Here is a 20482-nt window from a genome sequence, read left to right on the forward strand (position 1 = left end):
CTTTCTTCCTATAACTGAGAGTGAGGGGAATAATACTATCTGTAGAGCTAAAGTGACTTTGAAATCTAGCTCACTTCTCATGACACTAAAATATTCTCTATTTTTACTATCAAACTGTTTGTATTTATAAAATACTTTAATGCAAGTATTTATAAAATACTGTAATGCAAGAAGAAATATTGTGGCACAGCAAGTGGAGCAACACAAGGAAGTCACCTTTAGTTGGTCATGTTGGAGCAGGTATTCCCACTCCCCTCGTTGTATGTTGTCGATCACTTCGTCACGGGTCAGATTGATCCGGTAGTTGAAATCACCACACCAGAACACGTAGTCATGTGCCCACAATGGAATGCCCTGGAAAAACACTCTCCATAATTCAAGCACTTCTTTATTTTTTTTCCAAACTTTCTTTTCTTACAATAATGATGAGGATAAAAATGTACAGCAATAGAAAAGTATAAGAGGTAATAAGAACAGAAAATATAAATGAGTAGATTGTGGCACAACATAATTAATAAGAGAACATATTTGACAAAATCCATAAGGTAATGTTTCAGGATCAAGTATGAAGTATTTTTGAGTGACCTATAAATAGTTGCACAGTTTCACAAGATAGCTGAAACAGTTCTGTGTATCATCATTGTCATACAAAACAAACTGTTGATTCACATATTTGGGAACATGAGGAAAATCCTGACATGCTAAGGAGGGAACTTACAAGATTAAAGATCATCTTCCTTGCAATGGTGTCATAGTCATTGTTACGTTCCTGTATTTCCTTCTGGCCCGCAGCAAAATGAGAGCACACAAATGCCATGGAAGTGTTGTGAATTACCATTCTGATGCCAACACCACCCTTGTTACCTGAAACATTATGAAAACTTTGAACAAAATATCACACTAAATACATACACTCAATAAGATTCATCAAGGATTTCCTGTAGTTACACATAACATACCATATGATAAAATTATGAAATTTACAAAGAACATTTTATAATCTTTGGTAAATCAAGTTTTAATGTTTATGCAAATTTCATATAAAATCAAAATGATATAAATGTGATAGTGAATACAAATGTTAATAGATGGGCTATAGACAACAAAGCATTGATTCAGCATTCCAAGGAAAGAAAGTTACTCCACCAAAACTTGATATCCCTGGGTGAATGTGGTAGTGTCACACTACCACATTCACCCAGAGACAACTTTATAAATCTATGAGGACCAACCTGTAGCACCCTGCATGCCAGTCTTAACACTCTCCACAGAGACATGCTTAACATGGCCAGCATGTCGCTCATTTACAAACACAAAGAGTGCCACTCCAACCAGCTGTGACCAGGTTACCATCACAAACTTTTCATCACGAGAAATTACCTGCAGGAGACGAGGCATAGTTGATGTTACTAATTCTAGTATAGCAAATAAGGAACTTATTGTGGAAAGAGAGATAGCAGAGGTAGAAGGTATAACATCAAAAGTAGTGAGGTAAAACCCTTAGTAACAAGTAACACCTCTTGTTTACCACATATTCATTACTGGAGATTATCAGAAGTGAAGAAGCAAAGACTGATCACAAAATTTCTGGCCTATAAAAGTTAAGTTACTTCAGTACTAACCTTTTGAAGTTCCTTTCCCCAAGATGCAGCATTCTCAGACCACTGAGTGTTCTGCACAATATTTGTGGCATTCAAGTCTACAATTTCCTCAAAACCAATGGCAAAGATGTCAGGCACACGGCTCTGCTGGGCTGCCTCCTCCTCTGGAGTTGTGTCCACCAGTGCTGTCAACATGGCTACTTCAATGACATTCCACTCTAACCCATGCAAAAAACCTGATTCATCTGTTTCCATTAATTATGTTGGTTTCTACCTCTTTGTAAGTACACATATGCTAATAAGAAAAAAATGAGATCATTGAAATAATATATACAAATTACAAATACATCTTACTGCTATACAGTAAGTCCTCATTATACGGTAGTTCTTTATCCGGTAAATTCACAGTTATGGTATTTGGAAATTACTACCTTCGATTCGATATACGGTAAGAAAAATTCAGATACGGTATCCGCTCATATCATCTGAGAGGGCCCAGCACAGGGGAGCAGGGGTGATGACGTCATCCACGCCACACCTCCCCGCCACTCGCAGTACTGACTTTAACTTGACCACCCTTGGAGCATCTCATCTTTTCCCGTCCCCCCCTTTTTTTTACTACATTACATATTACTTACATGTATTACTAATTAGATGAATAAGTGGAATATCAAAGGGTCTATTGTAAGCACAAATATATTCATAATAATTATGGCAAACATTTAAAGCTTACTACCAGCGGCAAACCATGCATCAACTGAAAAAGGGCATAAATGGGCCTGGCAAGCCCACTATCAGTGAATGGTGGAAGTCGTATAACATCAAGCACGCCTTAGATAGCATGAAGTCATCTTGGAACGAAGTGAAGACGTCTACCATGAACTTGGCGTGGAATAAAGTATGACCAGAATGCGCGTTTGACTTACTAAGCTTAGCTGAAGACAACATCGGTGTGATCAGAAATGACTTAGTAAATCTGTGCCATAGGGCTGGCTTCGATGAAGTTGATGATGTTTAAGATCTTTTGGAAAGCCATGCTGAATCTCTCTCAAATGATGAACTTATAGAGCTAGACAAGGTATCACAGTAGGCAAAAAAAGAGGGAGACAAGGAAGAAGAACCTGTGTATGGCCTGGACAACAAAACTCTTAGAGAATGTCTTGGTGGTATCCAAAATGCTCTGGAAACTTTGAAGGAACGTGACCCAAATCCTGCCAGGAGTAGCAAAGTGGCTCATGACGTAGAGAAAAGTGTCCAGATTTATCAAGAAATCTATGATGAAAAAACAAAACTAAACAGTCCTCCATCTACTTGTTCTTCAAGCCAGTCAGACATGCTGTCCCTATCACACCTGCCGACCCTGCAACAGCTGGCCCTTCCTCAATATCCTCTTTCTTCAAACCATTGAAACGTGCTGACCCTGATACAGCTGGCTCTTCTACATCTGCTTCCAACAGAGCAACGACGATGTCTTATCCTTGTCTGCCCACTCGGTGGAAGATGAGTAAGGGCTGAAACCCCTACTGTCCCTTAGCCTCGGGAAGGACATCATATGATAGAATACATGGCAATTGAAAGATAAATAAAAACATTTTCTGTTTATTTCTTTTGCGCAGTACTTTACTTTTTTTTTTTTATGATTATTTTCATGTATTTTCATTTCTGTAGGGGTGACTTTTGACGTGCTGGAACGCATTCCCTATTATTACATGTAATAATGGGTTTGGTATACGGTAAATTCGATATGCGGTAAGGTTTTCAGGAACTCATATGTACAGTATAACGAGGACTTACTGTACTTTGATACACAATATCATATACTGCAAATAATTAGACATTTTACATATATAGTTCTAATGACTGCACATATAATCTCTTAGATATGTGCTCATTAACAAGAGATCTGTGGCTAATATAAACTCTAATCTAAATAAAAAAAAAAATTGAGTCCTGTGTATTGTCAATAAGTGATAATGTACACAGGTACTTCATCGGTTCAGTAAATGATGTTTTATATAAAAGTATTATAATAATGAAACCAGGGCCGTGCAGAGACCATTGGAGGGGCAGGGGATCAAAAGTTTAAAGGGGGCACATGGAGCATGAAATTGAGAAAGGATACAAAAGCATACCTGACTATATCAGGCTGAATTGTAGCAACCCATATTCATAAAGATAACATCGATTCACAACATACCACATCATTGTTCATACTCAAATTACTCGATGTATAAATTAGTAGAGAGAAGCCAGTAATAACAAAAGTTCATATTTCTGAAATCTTAAAAAAAAAAGAAAAAAAAAAACTAAGATTTCAAGTTACGGGTTAGTTATTTCATGACTTTCAGCTTCAATTTGGCGCTCCTTAAATGCTGCAAAAGGGCACCTCGGGTATCAAGGTTCAAAGGAGCAGGGGCTCAAGCCCCCTCTGCACAGCCCTGAATGAAACACAAACTCTTTGAAACAAAAGTTGCCAACTTATCACAGTGTCAAAATGTGTAAACATGTTCCTTCATCATAAAAATCATGCAAACCAAAAACTGAGTCCTGTGTATCATCAATACATGATGACATACGCAGGTACTTCATCAGTGCAGCAGACAAATTTTTGTATAAGTTTTGTATAACAGAGCAAGGTTGGCTTCAATCTTTAACTCCATGTTAAAAAGGATAGAACAAAACTGATGGAAATATATTACACTTGACCCTCGGCTATCGCACCCAATTGGGGCTGAAATAGCCATGCCATAGCCGAAAACGCGATAGCCGAATTGATCTTGGCGGGAAGGCGGTTTTGGCCAATGAGTGCTCAGATATCCCATGACGTCATGGTGGAGCGCGCGATAGCAGGCATCTGAGGTCGCGATAATGAAATTTTAGCAGCTTTTCATGGGTACGCGATAGCAATAAAACGTGATAGCTAAAGTCGCGATAGCCGAGGGTTGACTGTACCATAGATTTGCTTTCCTTCAAGAATTAAATGGACAATGTTATGTACATTGAGTTTAGAGAAACTTGGAAATTTACATAAAGTAACAAGAAATGAAGCTCAATCCATTGTTAGATAAAAAGGACATCAAACTGTACCTCAAGTTATAAAAAAAACAACACAAGCAAATATCAATAAGGGAATATATTTTCTACCTACAACAACAATGTAAGAGATTATAATTCTCATTAACCCTTAAAGTACGGGGAGTTGATTTACTTTCCGTTACAATGGGAAAAAATCACACCTATCAAAATTGCTAAAAGATTTTTTTCCTTATAAAAGCATATTTCTTTGTGTTATTCTGAGTTCAATGATGTAGTTTTTAACATGTTATGACCTCTGAGAGCAAAGTTATTGCATATCAAAAAATTCTCCCCGAACCCTTGGCAGAATCCGCCGCTAAGAAATACCTCCCAAGCTCCAATAACACTGCGCAAGTGCTCTCTCTCTCTCTCTCTCTCTCTCTCTCTCTCTCTCTCTCTCTCTCATCTTTCGGGTATTTGAATTTGATGTAAAAGTAGGAAAATTTGCACTTTCATGTCATGAAAATGTGACCTCAGATATATGAAATGATGTGCAAAACAGGAAAAGAAAAAGAAACCACATATTACAAGTATTGTGGATTTCTATAATAATTGGAATCTGGCAACTCTTATTAGCAATGGGATTCATGTAACTTGGCCGACAAGCACAGTCCTGTAGAGGCAACCATGGGTGAAGCACACCAGTGTATTGCTCGAGGGGAGTACGTGAGGAGGTTTATGAACATCGCTGTGAGGATTGGTCTCTGTCTCCCAGATCACTACTGGAGCCTTCACTTTCTTCTGTCTCAATAAAAAAATAACTGTCTTCATTTTCATCACTGTCCTCAATGTCACTACCGAGTAACACTGACATAACATCACTCGGAATACCGTTTCCTCCCTCCGGGTCACAGGAGTTGCCAGATGTCGCCTCAAAATGAGAAAAGATGACCTATTGTGTGGGAACATATGTCTCAAGGCTCAAGGAGGCGAGCGAGAAAAGATGCCAGATACCTCCACTTGCCCCAGGACCAAAAGTGAGGGGGAGAGATTCAAACGTTTAGCACAGAAAAATCATGATCCCCGGAACAATCCCCGCCTCTCCGCATGCAACGCTACAATTGTCCCGAAATGATCACCGTATGTTAAGGGTTAACAAAGCTTCCATTCCAGTATGACATACATCATTGCCATATCTACTGGCATACGATGGGTAATAATGCTTAAATATTATCCTGAACAGTGCAATACTTTGATGACATTACTGGTAAGGATGAGATGATCAGACGGCATCCACAGTACACTCAGATATCAGTTAACTTCAAAATACAAGTAAATAGAAAGGGAAGAAGAAGAAAAAAAAAAAAAAAAAAAAAAAAAAAAAAAAAAAACGATACATTACAATGAAATTTTCAATAATTTTTTAATCTTATTTGGCACCATAAGTGTTTCTTGTTTACACTATAAAATCCATTTCTCAAGTTCTGATAGGGGAAAAAAAATTACATACAGCCAATCATAAGCAGAAGTAAGTTGTATGCAAAGAAGAGCAATTTATTATGAATGAAATCTCTCAGAAGCAATTGCTTGTTTGTCTGAGGTTTACCTTCAAAACTGACCACATTCTCTATGGAATCACATCATATGCCAATGAAAACAGTATCTAACTCCTTACCCATGTGAGGTATACATATAAGCTGCCACCTGTGATATTCCTACTACAGGATAAACACACACACAAGACCACCAAACACAGCCACTCACAGCTCTGGAGAGTGTTCTTCCGGCAGTCAAGAAGCCAGTCATCTAGAGAGAGGTGCTTGTAGGCTAGACTGCGAAAGTGCTTTCCCCCATTAACATTATAAGTGCCCACTGCCACTCTCATGGGGATGGGACTGGTGTACTGTTGAGAGAGATCACAAAGCTGCCGCAGCACACTGATGGGGGCTGTGGAAGTCAGATGACATCATTCAATTATAAATTATAAAAGACAGAATGATGAACATGTGAGGTGCAATGTTTTAAGGGAATGATACTTGTTTTGTTAAAAAAAAATTATGTAAAGAGGTTGGAAGTTGGTGTAATATACAGATAAAAAGCTGATGAGGTGAATGTGTAATACTGCCATGAGAGATGATTCTCTATCAATGAGTTTTATGAGTGGTCTTTACTAAAACCATTGTCCACTTCTGCACCAGGAACCTTATTATGCATATTTGCTATCATACAAAGATGCTGCATCATGCTTACCATCTCATTCTTAAATGTCCATAAAATAAAAACCTACAATTACAAAAAGATTTGAATCCACAAATAGGGAAGTAAAAAACTTGCTCTGGCCTGGAATAACCTTTATCTAAAATCAAGAAGTTGTGAATTTTGAGATTACATGATCTATGACACTTTAAAACTCTACTACTCAATGAAAAAACAAATCCAAAAGTTTAAGTACCAGAAGTAAGTTCAAAGGCCAGATCCCAAACACCTACCATATAGAAAGGATGAAGGCAGCAGGGAGCGGGAGTGAGCAGCCAGATAGTTGTTAAGCAGATTCCCATGGAGCAGAATATCAATGGCCTCCTGCTTGCTGCTGTCTAGAAGGTTGTTTTGTAATGTCCTGGCAGCTGACCTTGCCCCATCAATCAGCTGTTGAATGAGAAGGAAAGGGTGAAGATTCATTCCTATTATCAGTGACTTAAACTTAACCCTCTCACCCTGGGGCAGCGTCACAAGTGTGCATGTTATACGTGGAATTTGGGGGCACACAAAATTTTGAATACTATTACTGTATTTAACAATACAGTAAACCCCCCAATTATCCAAAACGAAAGGGGGGAAGCCTCTTTCGGATAAGCCAATTGTTCGGATAATCCAGATTTATGAATTTTTACCTAAAAAATACTAATTTTTTAAGGTATTCGTGGGCGATGGACGTTCCCGATTAACCCGCCTTCAGCTTGTCAAATATCTCCAACTTCTGCTGTATGGTAAGGATAACTTTCTTCCTTGTCCCAGTTTCTTTGGGCACCTTAGGCATGGTGATGATGAAAGAAGTGAGGTGGAAACACAGGTTGTAGAATGCGGCTGGCGAGTGCAAACACAGTGGCGCAACTGCCAACTGCTGATTGTAAACAATGAAAGAAAATAAACACACGATACGCTAAACAAATCACAATTAAAACCTATTGTTCTTATCAATTTCAAATGTTATTTTAAATGTTATTAGAATTTGCTAAAGTAGTTGAAGAGTAAGTTGAAAAGCAAAAGAAAAGAAAATCAAATCAGATCAGAATATAGCTCACCTTCCGAAAAAAATTTTCCCAGTAATGAAAACAGTGTTTAGTTTAAGTGTGTTTCCCTTGGCAAGCTATAATGAAACAAATTAGGCTAACAAATGAAAGGACAGAAAGGAAACAAAAAAGGGTGCAAAGTACTGATACACCTTAAATCAAATGAAGAACTGAAGACAAATTACCGACCAGTCCCAAATATGCAAAATCAAATTACAGAAGCCATACAGAAGCAACGGAATTACACGAACCGAATGAAGCCTTTCACCATGAGTAGGCAAAAAAAAAGTTAACTAGGAATGCCAATCAGTCATAATGCATATTCTCAAAATAACAAATGCCAAATATGGAGAAACAAAACAAAGTTCATGGGATAGTTTTGATAATGTGTTAATGGTATGTAGTTATTTTTATTTATTTTCATGTTTTTAATGTTTCAGAATGTTTTAGTAAAGAAAAAAATACAAATTTTAATTGCATTATCCAAATCGATTTCGGATAATCCCGTTTTGATAATCCACTTTTAGATAATTGGGGGTTTACTGTAACTGTTGTCAAACTGAACTGAATACTCAAGTATCATATAAAAAATATGCACAATGAAATCAGTGTTTTTCACACCAATAAAACATCCCAATAATATGAACCTTTCTTGATAATGAAATAATTTGAACAACATGCACTGACATGATTTTGCTCCTCTGGAATGACTGAACGAGAGTCTTTAGTCCTCAAAGAAGAGGTCTTTCTTCTTGGAAGAATGAGTAGTAATCCTCAGAAGAGAAAAGGCTTTCAAGTAGTAGAATGGTAGAAGTGGAATTGGTTGATGAAGGTAGTGAAATTCTCTCTCTCTCTCTCTCTCTCTCTCTCTCTCTCTCTCTCTCAATGCATGTGTGTGTGTAGCAAGACTTAACTTACCAATGCTCCCTCCTTGTGTGTGTGTTTCACTGTTTGATCTACTGCAGTCTCTGACGAGACAGCCAGACGTTACTCTACGGAACGAGCTCAGAGCTAATTATTTCTGATCTTCGGATAGGCCTAAGACCAGGCACACACCACACACAGGGACAACAAGGTCACAACTCCTCGATTTACATTCCGTACCTACTCACTGCTAGGTGAACAGGGGCTACACGTGAAAGGAGACACACCCAAATATCTCCACCCGTCCAGGGAATCGAATCCCGGTCCTCTGGCTTGTGAAGCCAGCGCTCTAACCACTGAGCTACTGGGTGTGTGTGTGTGTGTGTGTGTGTGTGTGTGTGTGTGTGTGTGTGTGTGTGTGTGTGTGTGTGTGTGTGTGTGTGTGTGTGTGTGTGTGTGTGTGTGTGTGTGTGTGTGTGTGTGTGTGTGTATTTACCTAGTTGTAGTTTTACAGGGCCTGGGCTTTATGCTCGTGTGGCCCCGTCTCCATATCTACACTTATCCAATCTTACTTTAAAAGTATGCACACTCGTTGCAGACACTATTTCTTCATCTAAACTGTTCCACGTCTCAATACATCTCTGCAGGAAACTATATTTTTTAATATCTCTCAGACATCTTCCTTTTCTCAACTTATTACTATGCGATCTTGTGCTTCGGATGTCATATTCTTCTCTCAGGATCAGTTTCTCATTATCCACTTGGTCCATTCCGTCGATCAATTTATAAACTTGTATCAGGTCTCCTCTCTCCCTTCTTTGTTCCAGGGTTGGTAGATCCATAGCCTTTAGTCTCTCCTCATATGTCATCCCTTCAAATTCTGGAACCATTCTTGTAGCTATTTTTTGTAGCCTCTCCAATTTCCTTATGTGTTTCTTTTTATGAGGGGTCCACACTACTCCTGCATATTCCAATCTGGGTCTTATTATAGTACTTATCAATTTCTTCATCATTTCTTTGTCCATGTAGTGAAATGCTACTCCAATATTCCTTAGCAAATTATATGTTTCTCTAAAATTCTATCAATATGGCTTACTGGTTGATTGTTTTCTTCCATCATCACTCCTAAGTCCTTTTCCTTTTGACTTTCTCCAGTTCTACTCCATCTCCCATCTTATAGATTCCCACAGGTCGTCTTTCACTCTTTCCCATTTCCATGACATGGCTTTTGTTCACATTGAATTCCATTTCCACTTCTTACTCCATTCCCAGATCTTATTTAGGTCTTCTTGCAGTATTTCACAATCCTCCTTTTGCTTGATAACTCTGCACAGTTTCGTATCGTCCGCAAACAGATTTATGTAGCTGTTCACTCCTTCTGGCATGTTGTTAATATAAATGAGGAAAAGTATTGGTGCCAATACTGACCCGTGTGGCACTCCACTTTCTACTGCTCTCCACTTGAACTTCATATCTTTAACTACCGTCCTTATTTCTCTCCCCTCAAATAATTTTCTATCCATCTCAATGTGCTTCCTTTTAAGCCACCCTTCTCCTCTAACTTCCACAGTAATCTTGCATGTGGCACTTTGTCAAATGCCTTTTTTAAATCCAAATAAATACAGTCAACCCATCCTCTCTCTCTTGTACTCTATCAACTATTCTAGAATAGAAACTCAATAAATTAGTTACACAAGACCGTCTTTTCTAAAACCAAATTGGCTATTTGATATTAATTTGTTGTCTTCAAGGAACTCGATCCATTGTTTCTTTATTATTCTTTCACACATCTTGCATATTACACTAGTTAGTGATACCGGTCTGTAATTTAAAGGTTCTTCCTTCCTTCCGCTCTTATATATGGGAACCACCTCAGCTCTTTTCCATTCTACTGGTACTGTTCCATTTTCTATTGAGCATTTTATGATGTTGTATATAGGACTTGCTAGTTCTTCCCTACATTCTTTCAGTATTCTGCCTGAGACTTCATCTGGTCCCATTGCCTTCTCTTCATCCAGTTCCTTCATTAACTCTTTTATTTCAAGCTTGGTTACTTTAATCTCTTTCATATAGATTGTCTCTCTATTACTCTGTGGCCTCTCAAATTTGGATTCCTTAGTAAAGACCTCCTGGAATTTTTATTTAATAGTTCTGCCATACTTTTGGGTCTTCCACCATCCCGTTCTCTCCTTTTAACCTTTCTATTGTTTCTTTTTGCCTAATTTTTCCATTTATGAATCTATAGAACAATTTTGGTTGCTCCTTACATTTTTCGACAATGTCTTTTCAAGTTCTTTTCCTCTTCCTTCCTCACTTTAACATTCATTTCTTGCTGCTTTGAAGTTTTCCTTATTTGCTGCATTCCTATTTCTCCTCCACCTTTTCCATGCTCCATCTCTTTTCTCCTTTGCCTTGGCACACCTTGCATTAAACCAATCTTTCTTTCCTTCTTCTTTAGGACTATATTTTGGGACATATTCCCTGACTCCTGTTTTGTATATTTCGAAAAATAAGTTATATTTGTCTTGCATTGTCTCTGAGTTTTCCATCTCCTCCCAGTCTACGTTTTTAAAATAGCTCTTGAGATTCTCAATATCAGCCTTTCTGTAATTTAATCGGTCTCTATCTTCCTTTCCCTCTTCTATATCTATTTCTAATATTGCATGGTCACTCTTTCCCAATGGGCACTTATATCTTATATCATCATTCATTTGTATACCCCTTGTAAAAACTAGGTCCAATCTCGCCGGCTCGTCGTTTCCTCTGAATCTTGTGCATTCCTTTACTCTCTGGTCCATCATATTGTCTATCATTAGGTTCAAGAATCTTTCTCCCCAGGCTTCTTCACCCATACCACTTTCATAATTTTCCCAGTCCACTTCTTTACAGTTGAAATCTCCTACTAATATCACTTTTCTCCTTTCTTTAACGATTCTCGTTAGACTCCTTATTGTGTCATCTATCATGTCTTTATATTCTTGATTGGTCCATGAATTTGTTTTTGGTGGCACATATGTTACAATGATTGTTAACTCTTTTTTATTAATATGCATCTTAATATACAATACTTCTGCTTTTCCTCATTCCATTTCATTTATCACTATCTCCTTCCTTAACATAATCATGACTCCTCCTCCTCCTTTACCCACTCTGTCTCTTCTCCATACATTATACCTATTATCCAAGTCTATTTTGATTGCCTTATTTAGTTTTGTTTCAGCCAGGCATACAATATCTGGATTTTCTTTCTTTATGTAATCTCTTAATTCTAATTTACTTGATAAAACCCGTCTATGTTCGTATACATCATTTTTAGTCTTTTGCCTTTATCATTGTTAGTTAAACTTGTTCCACTTTTTTCTCTTCCTTCTCATTTATATACCATTTCCTTATCCTGTCTCCTAGAATTCTCCAAAAAAATGCCTTCTTCTCCTCTTCTGACCTTTCATTATTCTTTTCCCTTACTGCTGCTGCCAGTTCATTGTATCTCTTCCTTTCTTCCTCATTTCTATTTTTCCTTATATAGATATCCTTGCAGCCTTCTGTTTCTCTAAGTTTTGTTGTTCTATATAATATTTCTTTTGTTGCTGCTTGTGATTTTAGTAGTATTTTCATTGGTCTCATTTTTCCTTCTTGATATGGTCCCATTCTGTTTATTTCTTCCACTTCCTCTTCCAAGTTCTGCCTATCTTCGTCATTTAGATTCTTCAGTAAGTCTTTGACTGATTTCATTTCTTCTTTTTCTCTTTTTGGTTTATATTTTATATTTTTTTCTTTTATTCCAAATACGACTACACTCTTCTTTTCTTCTGCAATTTCTCTAACTAAATTTTCTTTTGTCTTGAGGACTCCTATAATTTTGTTTGTCATATTTTCTTCTTTTTCTTGAAGTTGTTCTTGAATCACCTCCTGAAAATCATCCTTATCTTTCTTATCTTGGACTCTCCATGCTTGTACTTCTTTTTTAATCATGTTCTGTACTCTTTCCTCTTCCTTGTGTGTGTGTGTGTGTGTGTGTGTGTGTGTATTTACCTAGTTGTAGTTTTACAGGGCCTGGGCTTTATGCTCGTGTGGTCCCGTCTCCATATCTACACTTATCCGATTTTTCTTTAAAACTATGTACACTCTTTGCTGATACCACTTCCTCACTCAAACTGTTCCAAGTCTCAACACATCTTTGGAAACTAAATTTTTAACATCTCTCAGACATCGTCCCTTCCTTAGTTTCTTACTATGCGATCTTGTGCTTCTAAAGTCATATTCTTCTCTCAGGATCAGTTTCTCATTATCCACTTCATCCATTCCGTTAATCAATTTATAAACTTGTATCAGATCCCTCTCTCTTCTCTGCTCCAAGGTTGGTAGATCCATTGCCTTTAGTCTCTCCTCATATGCATCCCTTTAAATTCTGGAACCATTCTTGTAGCCATTTTTTGTAGTCTATCTAATTTTCTTATGTGTTTCTTTTTATGGGGAGTCCACACAACTCCTGCATATTCCAATCTAGGTCTTATTTTAGTACTTATCAATTTCTTCATCATTTCCTTGTCCATATAGTGAAATGCTACTCCAATATTCCTTAGCAAATTATACGTCTCTCTGAAAATTCTATCAATATGGCTAACTGGTTGATTATTTTCTTCCATTGTCACTCCCAAGTCCTTTTCCTTTTTTACTTTTTCTAGTTCTACTCCATCTCCCATCTTATAGATTCCCACTGGTCGTCTTTCACTTTTACCCATTTCCATGACATGGCTTTTGTCCACATTGAATTCCATCTCCCATTTTTTGCTCCATTTCCAGATCTTGTTTAAGTCTTCCTGTAGTATTTTACAATCTTCTTTTTGTTTAATGATTCTGCACAGTTTCGCATCGTCCACAAACAGATTTATGTAGCTGTTCACTCCCTCTGGCATGTCATTTATATATACGAGAAAAAGTATTGGTGCCAATACTGACCCCTGTGGCACTCCGCTGTCTACTGTTCTCCACTTGGACTTCATATCTTTAACTATCGTCCTTATTTCTCTCCCCCTTAAGTAATTCTTCATCCATCTCAATGTGCTTCCTTTTAAGCCACCCTTCTCCTCTAACTTCCATAGTAATCTTTCATGTGGCACTTTATCAAAAGCCTTTTTTAGATCTAAATAAATACAGTCAACCCATCCTCTCTCTCTTGTACTTTATCAACTATTCTAGAGTAGAAACTCAATAAATTTGTCACACATGACCGACCTTTTCTAAAACCAAATTGGCTATTTGATAATATTTTGTTGTCTTCAAGAAACTCGATCCATTGCTTCTTTATTACTTTTCACACATCTTGCATATTACACTAGTTAGTGATACCGGTCTGTAATTTAAAGGTTCTTCCTTCCTTCCGCTCTTATATATGGGAACCACCTCAGCTCTTTTCCACTCCACTGGCACTGTTCCATTTTCTATTGAGCATTTTATGATGTTGTATATTGGACTTGCTAGTTCTTCCCTACATTCTTTCAGTATTCTGCCTGAGACTTCATCCGGTCCCATTGCCTTTTCCTCATCCAATTCCATCATCAACTTTTTTATTTCAAGCTTGGTTACTTTAATCTCTTTCATATAGACAGTCTCTCTATTACCCTGTGGTCTTTCAAATTTGGATTCCTTAGTAAAGACCTCATGAAATTTACTATTTAACAGTTCTGCCATACTTTTGGGTCTTCCACCATTCCGTTTTCTCCTTTTAACCTTTCTATTGTTTCTTTTTGTCTTATTTTTCCATTTATGAATCTGTAGAACAATTTTGGTTGTTCTTTACATTTTTCGACAATGTCCTTTTCATAGTTCTTTTCTTCTTCCTTTCTCACCTTAGCATATTCATTTCTTGCTGTTTTGAAGTTTTCCTTATTTTCTGGATTTCTGTTTCTTCTCCACCTTTTCCATGCTCCATCTTGTTTCTCCTTTGCCTTAGCACATCTTGCATTAAACCAATCTTTCTTTCCTTCTTCTTTAGGTCTATATTTGAACATATTCCTGACCCCAGTTTTGTATATTTCCAAAAATAAGTTATATTTCTCTTGAACCGTTAATGAGTTTTCCATCTCCTCCCAGTTTACGTTTTTAAAATAGTTCTTGAGATTCTCAATATCAGCCTTTCTTTAATTTAATCGGTCTCCTTTGTATGATTCATCTCTATCTTCCTTTCCTTCTTCTATATCCATCTCTAATATTACATGGTCACTCTTTCCCAATGGGCACTTGTATCTTATATCATCGTTAATTGGTATATCCCTTGTAAAAACTAGGTCTAATCTTGCCGGCTCATCGTTTCCTCTGAATCTTGTGTTTTCCTTTATTCTTTGGACCATCAAATTATCTATCATTAGGTTCAGGAATCTATCTCCCCAGGCATCTTCCCCCATACCACTTTCATAATTTTCCCAGTCTACCTCCTTACAGTTGAAATCTCCTATCAATATCACTTTTCTCCTTTCCTTAATGATTCTTGTAAGACTCCTTATTGTGTCATCTATCATGTCTCTATATTCTTGGTTAGTCCATGAGTTTGTTTTGGTGGCACATATGTTCCAATGATTGTTAACTCCTTTTGTTAATATGCATCTTAATATACAGTATTTCTGATTTTCCTTCCCAAACTCCACTTGATTTACCACTATCTCCTTCCTTAACATCATCATGACTCCTCCTCCTCCTTTACCCACTCTGTCTCTCCTCCATATATTATACCTTTTATCTATGTCTATTTTATTGCCTCATTTAACTTTGTTTCCACCAGGCATACAATATCTGGTTCTTTCTTTATGTAATCTCTTAATTCTAATTTACTAGATAAAATCCCATCTATGTTTGTATACATCATTTTAATCTCTTGTTCTTATCATTTTAGTTAAACTTGCTCCATTCTTTTCTCTTCTTTCTCTTTTATATACCATTTCCTTATCCTGTCTCCTATAATTCTCCAAAAATGCCTTCTTCTCCTCCTCTGACCTTTCATTATTTTTTCTCTTGCTTCTGCCACCAGTTCATTGTGTCTCTTCCTTTCCTCCTCGTTTCTATTTTTCTTTATAAATATATCTTTGCAACCTTCTGTTTCTCTGAGTTTCGTTTTTCTATATAGTACTTCTTCTGCTGCTGCTTGTGATTTTAGTAATATCTTAATTGGTCTCACTGTTCCTTCTTGATATGGTCCCATTCTATGGATTTCTTCTACTTCCTCTTCTAAGTTCTGTCTATCCTCGTCATTCAGATGTTTTAGTAGGTCTTTTACTGATTTCATTTCGTCTTTTTCCCTTCTTGGTCTATATTTAACATTTTTTTCTTTCAGTCCAAAAATAATTACACTCTTCTTTTTTTTCTGCAATTTCTCTTACTAAATTTTCTTTTTTCTTGAGGACTCCTATCATTTTGCTTGTCATATTTTCATCTCTTTCTTTTAACTGTTCTTGAAATACTTCTTGAAATGATTCCTTGTCTTTCTTATCTTGGATTCTCCATGCTTGTACTTTTTTTTTAATCACATCTTGTACTCTTTCTTCTTCTTTGTTAACTAGATCTTTTAGCTTCTCTTTTTCTTTCTCGGCTTTACCGAGTCCTTCTTCCATCAATTTCTTATAGTTCGCTATTTGGACTTTTAATTCTACATTTTCAGTTCTTAGTCTAGTTTCGTTTTCTTCCACTCTTTTTATCCTTTCTTTCAATTTCTGGAGCTCTTTATCCTGTTCTTCATTCTCTTTCATTCCCATACTCTCATTTATCAATTTATCTAATTTACGTTCGATAGTCAAGACTCTATCAAATAGTGAAGTTTGCGCCATATCAAAGCCTTCAAATTCTCTTTCTCCCTCACTAACATTGTCATCATCAGCTTTCATTCTTTCCCTTGTCACATACCTGCATTTAGATGGAATATCTTTCTCACTCATTATTATTTAACACTGTATTCATGAAAGAAAATGAGTCCACACTTTTCGCCCAGGCCACTGTAAACCCAAACAAAGGTAGTGAAGATCAGCTGATTCTCGGGAGCGATGGTATTGCGTCCTTTCTCTACCGCGTCTCGTGTATTTACCTAATTGTAACATACGGGAAAAGAGCTATGCTCGTGTTGTCCCGTCTCCATATCTATTAATGTCCAGCTTTTTCTTAAAATCATGAATATTCCTTGTTGACCACTTCCACGTCTAAACTATTCCATGCTTCCACCCTTCTATGAGGAAGCTATATTTTTCACATCTCTCCTATAAGTGGCCATTTTAGTTTTTCCCATGCCCTCTCGACATTCTTTCATTCCACATACACAGATCTTCCTATCCATTTTTCCATGCCAATCATCACTCTGTATATTGCTATCAGGTCTCCCCTTTCTCTTCTGTTTTCCAGGGTCGGAAGTTGCATTCTTTTCAGTCTGTCTTCATAAGTCAAATCTCTTAAGTCAGGCACCATTTTTGTTGCAGCCCTCTGTACTTTCTCTAGTTTCCTTATGTGTTTCTTTAAGTTCGAGCCCACTGTATTGTTGCATATTCAAGCCTCGGTCTTATCATTGCAGTAATTATTTTCTTCATCATTTCTTCATCTAAATATCTGACGCCACTCTTATGTTCCTCAATAAGTTCAATACTTCTCCAATTATTTTGTTTATATGTCTCTCTGGCGATAGGTCATTGGTAATTGTCACCCCAAGGTCTTTTTCTTCATGACTGGTTTTTATGTCTTCATTTCCTATCTTGTATATACTCCTGATTCTTCTTTCACTCTTGCCAAACTCTAATTTCTTGCATTTTGTCGTGTTGAACTCCATTTGCCATGTACAGCTCCATTTCCATATTCTGTCCAAGTCTTCCTGGAGTAGTTCGCAATCTTTGTCACATCTCACTTTTCTTAACAATTTTGCATCGTCTGCAAATAGGCTCACATAACTGGACGTGTGTGTGTGTGTGTGTGTGTGTGTGTGTGTGTGTGTGTGTGTGTGTGTGTGTGTGTGTGTGTGTGTGTGTGTGTGTGTGTGTGTGTTTTTTTGTGTGTTTTGTTTGTGTGTGTGTGTTTGTTTCACTGTTTGATCTGCTGCAGTCTCTCAGACAGCCAGACTTACCCTACAACAGCTCAGACTCAGAGCTCATTATTTCCGATCTTCGGATAGGCCTGAGACCAGGCACACACCGCACACCACAACAAGGTCACAACTCCTCAATTTACATCCTGCCTACTCACTGCTAGGTGAACACTACGTGAAAGGAGACACACAAATATCTCCAGGCTAATCGAACCCCAGTCCTCTCTTGAAGCCAGCGCTCTAACGCTGAGCTACTGTGTGTGTGTGTGTGTGTGTGTGTGTATTTACCTAGTTGTATTTACCTAGTTGTAGTTTTACAGGGCCTGGGCTTTATGCTCTGTGGCCCGTCTCCATATCTACACTTATCCAATCTTACTTTAAAAGTGTGCACACTCTTGCAGACACTACTTCTTCATCTAAACTGTTCCACGTCTCAATACATCTCTGGAAACTATATTTTTAATATCTCTCAGACATCTTCCTTTCTCAGCTTTTCACTATGCGATCTTGTGCTCGGATGTCATATTCTTCTCTCAAGATCAGTTTCTCATTATCCACTTGGTCCATTCCGTTGATCAATTTATAGACTTGTATCAGGTCTCTCTCTCCTTCTTTGTTCCAAGGTTGGTAGATCCATAGCCTTTAGTCTCTCCTCATATGTCATCCCTTCAAGTTCTGGGACCATTCTTGTAGCCATTTTTTGTAGCCTCTCCAATTTCCTTATGTGTTTCTTTTTATGATCCACACTACTCCTGCATATTCCAATCTGGGTCTTATTATAGTATTAATCAATTTCTTCATCATTTCTTTGTCCATGTAGTGAAATGCTATTCCAATATTCCTCAGCAAATTATATGTTTCTCTAAAAATTCTATCAATATGGCTTACTGGTTGATTGTTTTCTTCCATCGTCACTCCTTAAGTCCTTTTCCTTTTTGACTTTCTCCAGTTCTACTCCATCTCTCATCTTATAGATTCCCACAGGTCGTCTTTCACTCTTTCCCATTTCCATGACATCTTTTGTTCACATTGAATTCCATTTCCCACTTCTTACTCCATTCCCAGATCTTATTTAGATCTTCTTGCAGTATTTCACAATCCTCCTTTTGTTTTATAACTCTGCACAGTTTCGTATCATCCGCAAACAAATTTATGTAGCTGTTCACTCCTTCTGGCATGTCGTTAATACAAATGAGGAAAAGTACTTGTGCCAATACTGACCCCTGTGGCACTCCGCTTTCTACTGCTCTCCACTTGGACTTCATATCTTTAACTACCGTCCTTATTTCTCTCCCCCTCAAATAATTTTCTATCCATCTCAATGTGCTTCCTTTTAAGCCACCCTTCTCCTCTACCTTCCACAGTAATCTTGCATGTGGAGCTTTGTGTGTGTGTGTGTGTGTATTTACCTAGTTGTATTTACCTAGTTGTAGTTTTACAGGGCCTGGGCTTTATGCTCGTGTGGTCCCGTCTCCATATCTACACTTATCCAATTTTTCTTTAAAACTATGTACACTCTTTGCTGATACCACTTCCTCACTCAAACTGTTCCAAGTCTCAACACATCTTTGTGGGAAACTAAATTTTTTAGCATCTCTCAGACATCGTCCCTTCCTTAGTTTCTTACTATGCGATCTTGTGCTTCTAAAGTCATATTCTTCTCTCAGGATCAGTTTCTCATTATCCACTTGATCCATTCCGTTAATCAATTTATAAACTTGTATCAGATCCCCTCTCTCTCTTCTCTGCTCCAAGGTTGGTAGATCCATTGCCTTTAGTCTCTTCTCATATGCCATCCCTTTAAATTCTGGAACCATTCTTGTAGCCATATTTTGTAGTCTCTAATTTTCTTATGTGTTTCTTTTTATGGGGAGTCCACACAACTCCTGCATATTCCAATCTAGGTCTTATTTTAGTACTTATCAATTTCTTCATGTGTGTGTGTGTGTGTGTGTGTGTGTGTGTGTGTGTGTGTGTGTGTGTGTGTGTGTGTGTGTGTGTGTGTGTGTGTGTGTGTGTGTGTATTTACCTAGTTGTATTTACCTATAGTCCGTTCATCCATCATCAAACTGCTGGTTTTCAGCCCTGATCACTCCACTAAACCTTTACACTTAAATTTTGTTCAAGTACATTTATTTTCTTTACTTAACTCAACAGATATACAAGTTTATAGCTTGAAAAAACATGTACTTTGAAAAAATTTGTGTGTGTGTGTGTGTGTGTGTGTGTGTGTGTGTGTGTGTGTGTGTGTTTACCTTTGTATTTACCTAGTTGTAGTTTTACAGGGCCTGGGCTTTATGCTCGTGTGTCCCGTCTCCATATCTACACTTATCCAATTTTTCTTTAAAACTATGTACACTCTTTGCTGACACCACTTCCTCACTCAAACTGTTCCAAGTCTCAACACATCTTTGCGGAAACTAAATTTTTAACATCTCTCAGACATCTCCTTTCTCAGTTTCTTACTATGCGATCTTGTGCTTCTAAAGTCATATTCTTCTCTCAGGATCAGTTTCTCATTATCCACTTCATCCATTCTGTTAATCAATTTATAAACTTGTATCAGATCCCCTCTCTCTCTTCTCTGCTCCAAGGTTGGTAGATCCATAGCCTTTAGTCTCTCCTCATATGTCATCCCTTTAAATTCTGGAACCATTCTT

General features: G+C 37.5%; 1 protein-coding gene across 6 annotated transcripts in view; it reads right to left on the minus strand.

Annotated features, from left to right (window-relative positions):
* LOC123515998 (synaptojanin-1-like) overlaps positions 1-20482 on the minus strand; it is a 119997-nt gene that overhangs the window by 49076 nt on the left and 50439 nt on the right. For 4 of the 6 annotated variants that reach the window (XM_045274973.1, XM_045274972.1, XM_045274970.1 and 1 more), the window contains 6 exons: positions 7106-7262; positions 6381-6563; positions 1623-1798; positions 1233-1380; positions 719-864; positions 217-354 (listed from right to left, as the gene is read on the minus strand). In XM_045274973.1, coding sequence (XP_045130908.1) covers positions 217-354; positions 719-864; positions 1233-1380; positions 1623-1798; positions 6381-6563; positions 7106-7262 — 948 coding nt within the window. The remainder of the gene's footprint in view (positions 1-216; positions 355-718; positions 865-1232; positions 1381-1622; positions 1799-6380; positions 6564-7105; positions 7263-20482) is intronic. The other 2 variants (XM_045274974.1, XM_045274971.1) reach the window with 1 other exon arrangement.

The sequence above is a fragment of the Portunus trituberculatus genome, chromosome 40 (genome assembly GCF_017591435.1).
Source record: "Portunus trituberculatus isolate SZX2019 chromosome 40, ASM1759143v1, whole genome shotgun sequence".
NCBI classification, from domain to species: domain Eukaryota; kingdom Metazoa; phylum Arthropoda; class Malacostraca; order Decapoda; family Portunidae; genus Portunus; species Portunus trituberculatus.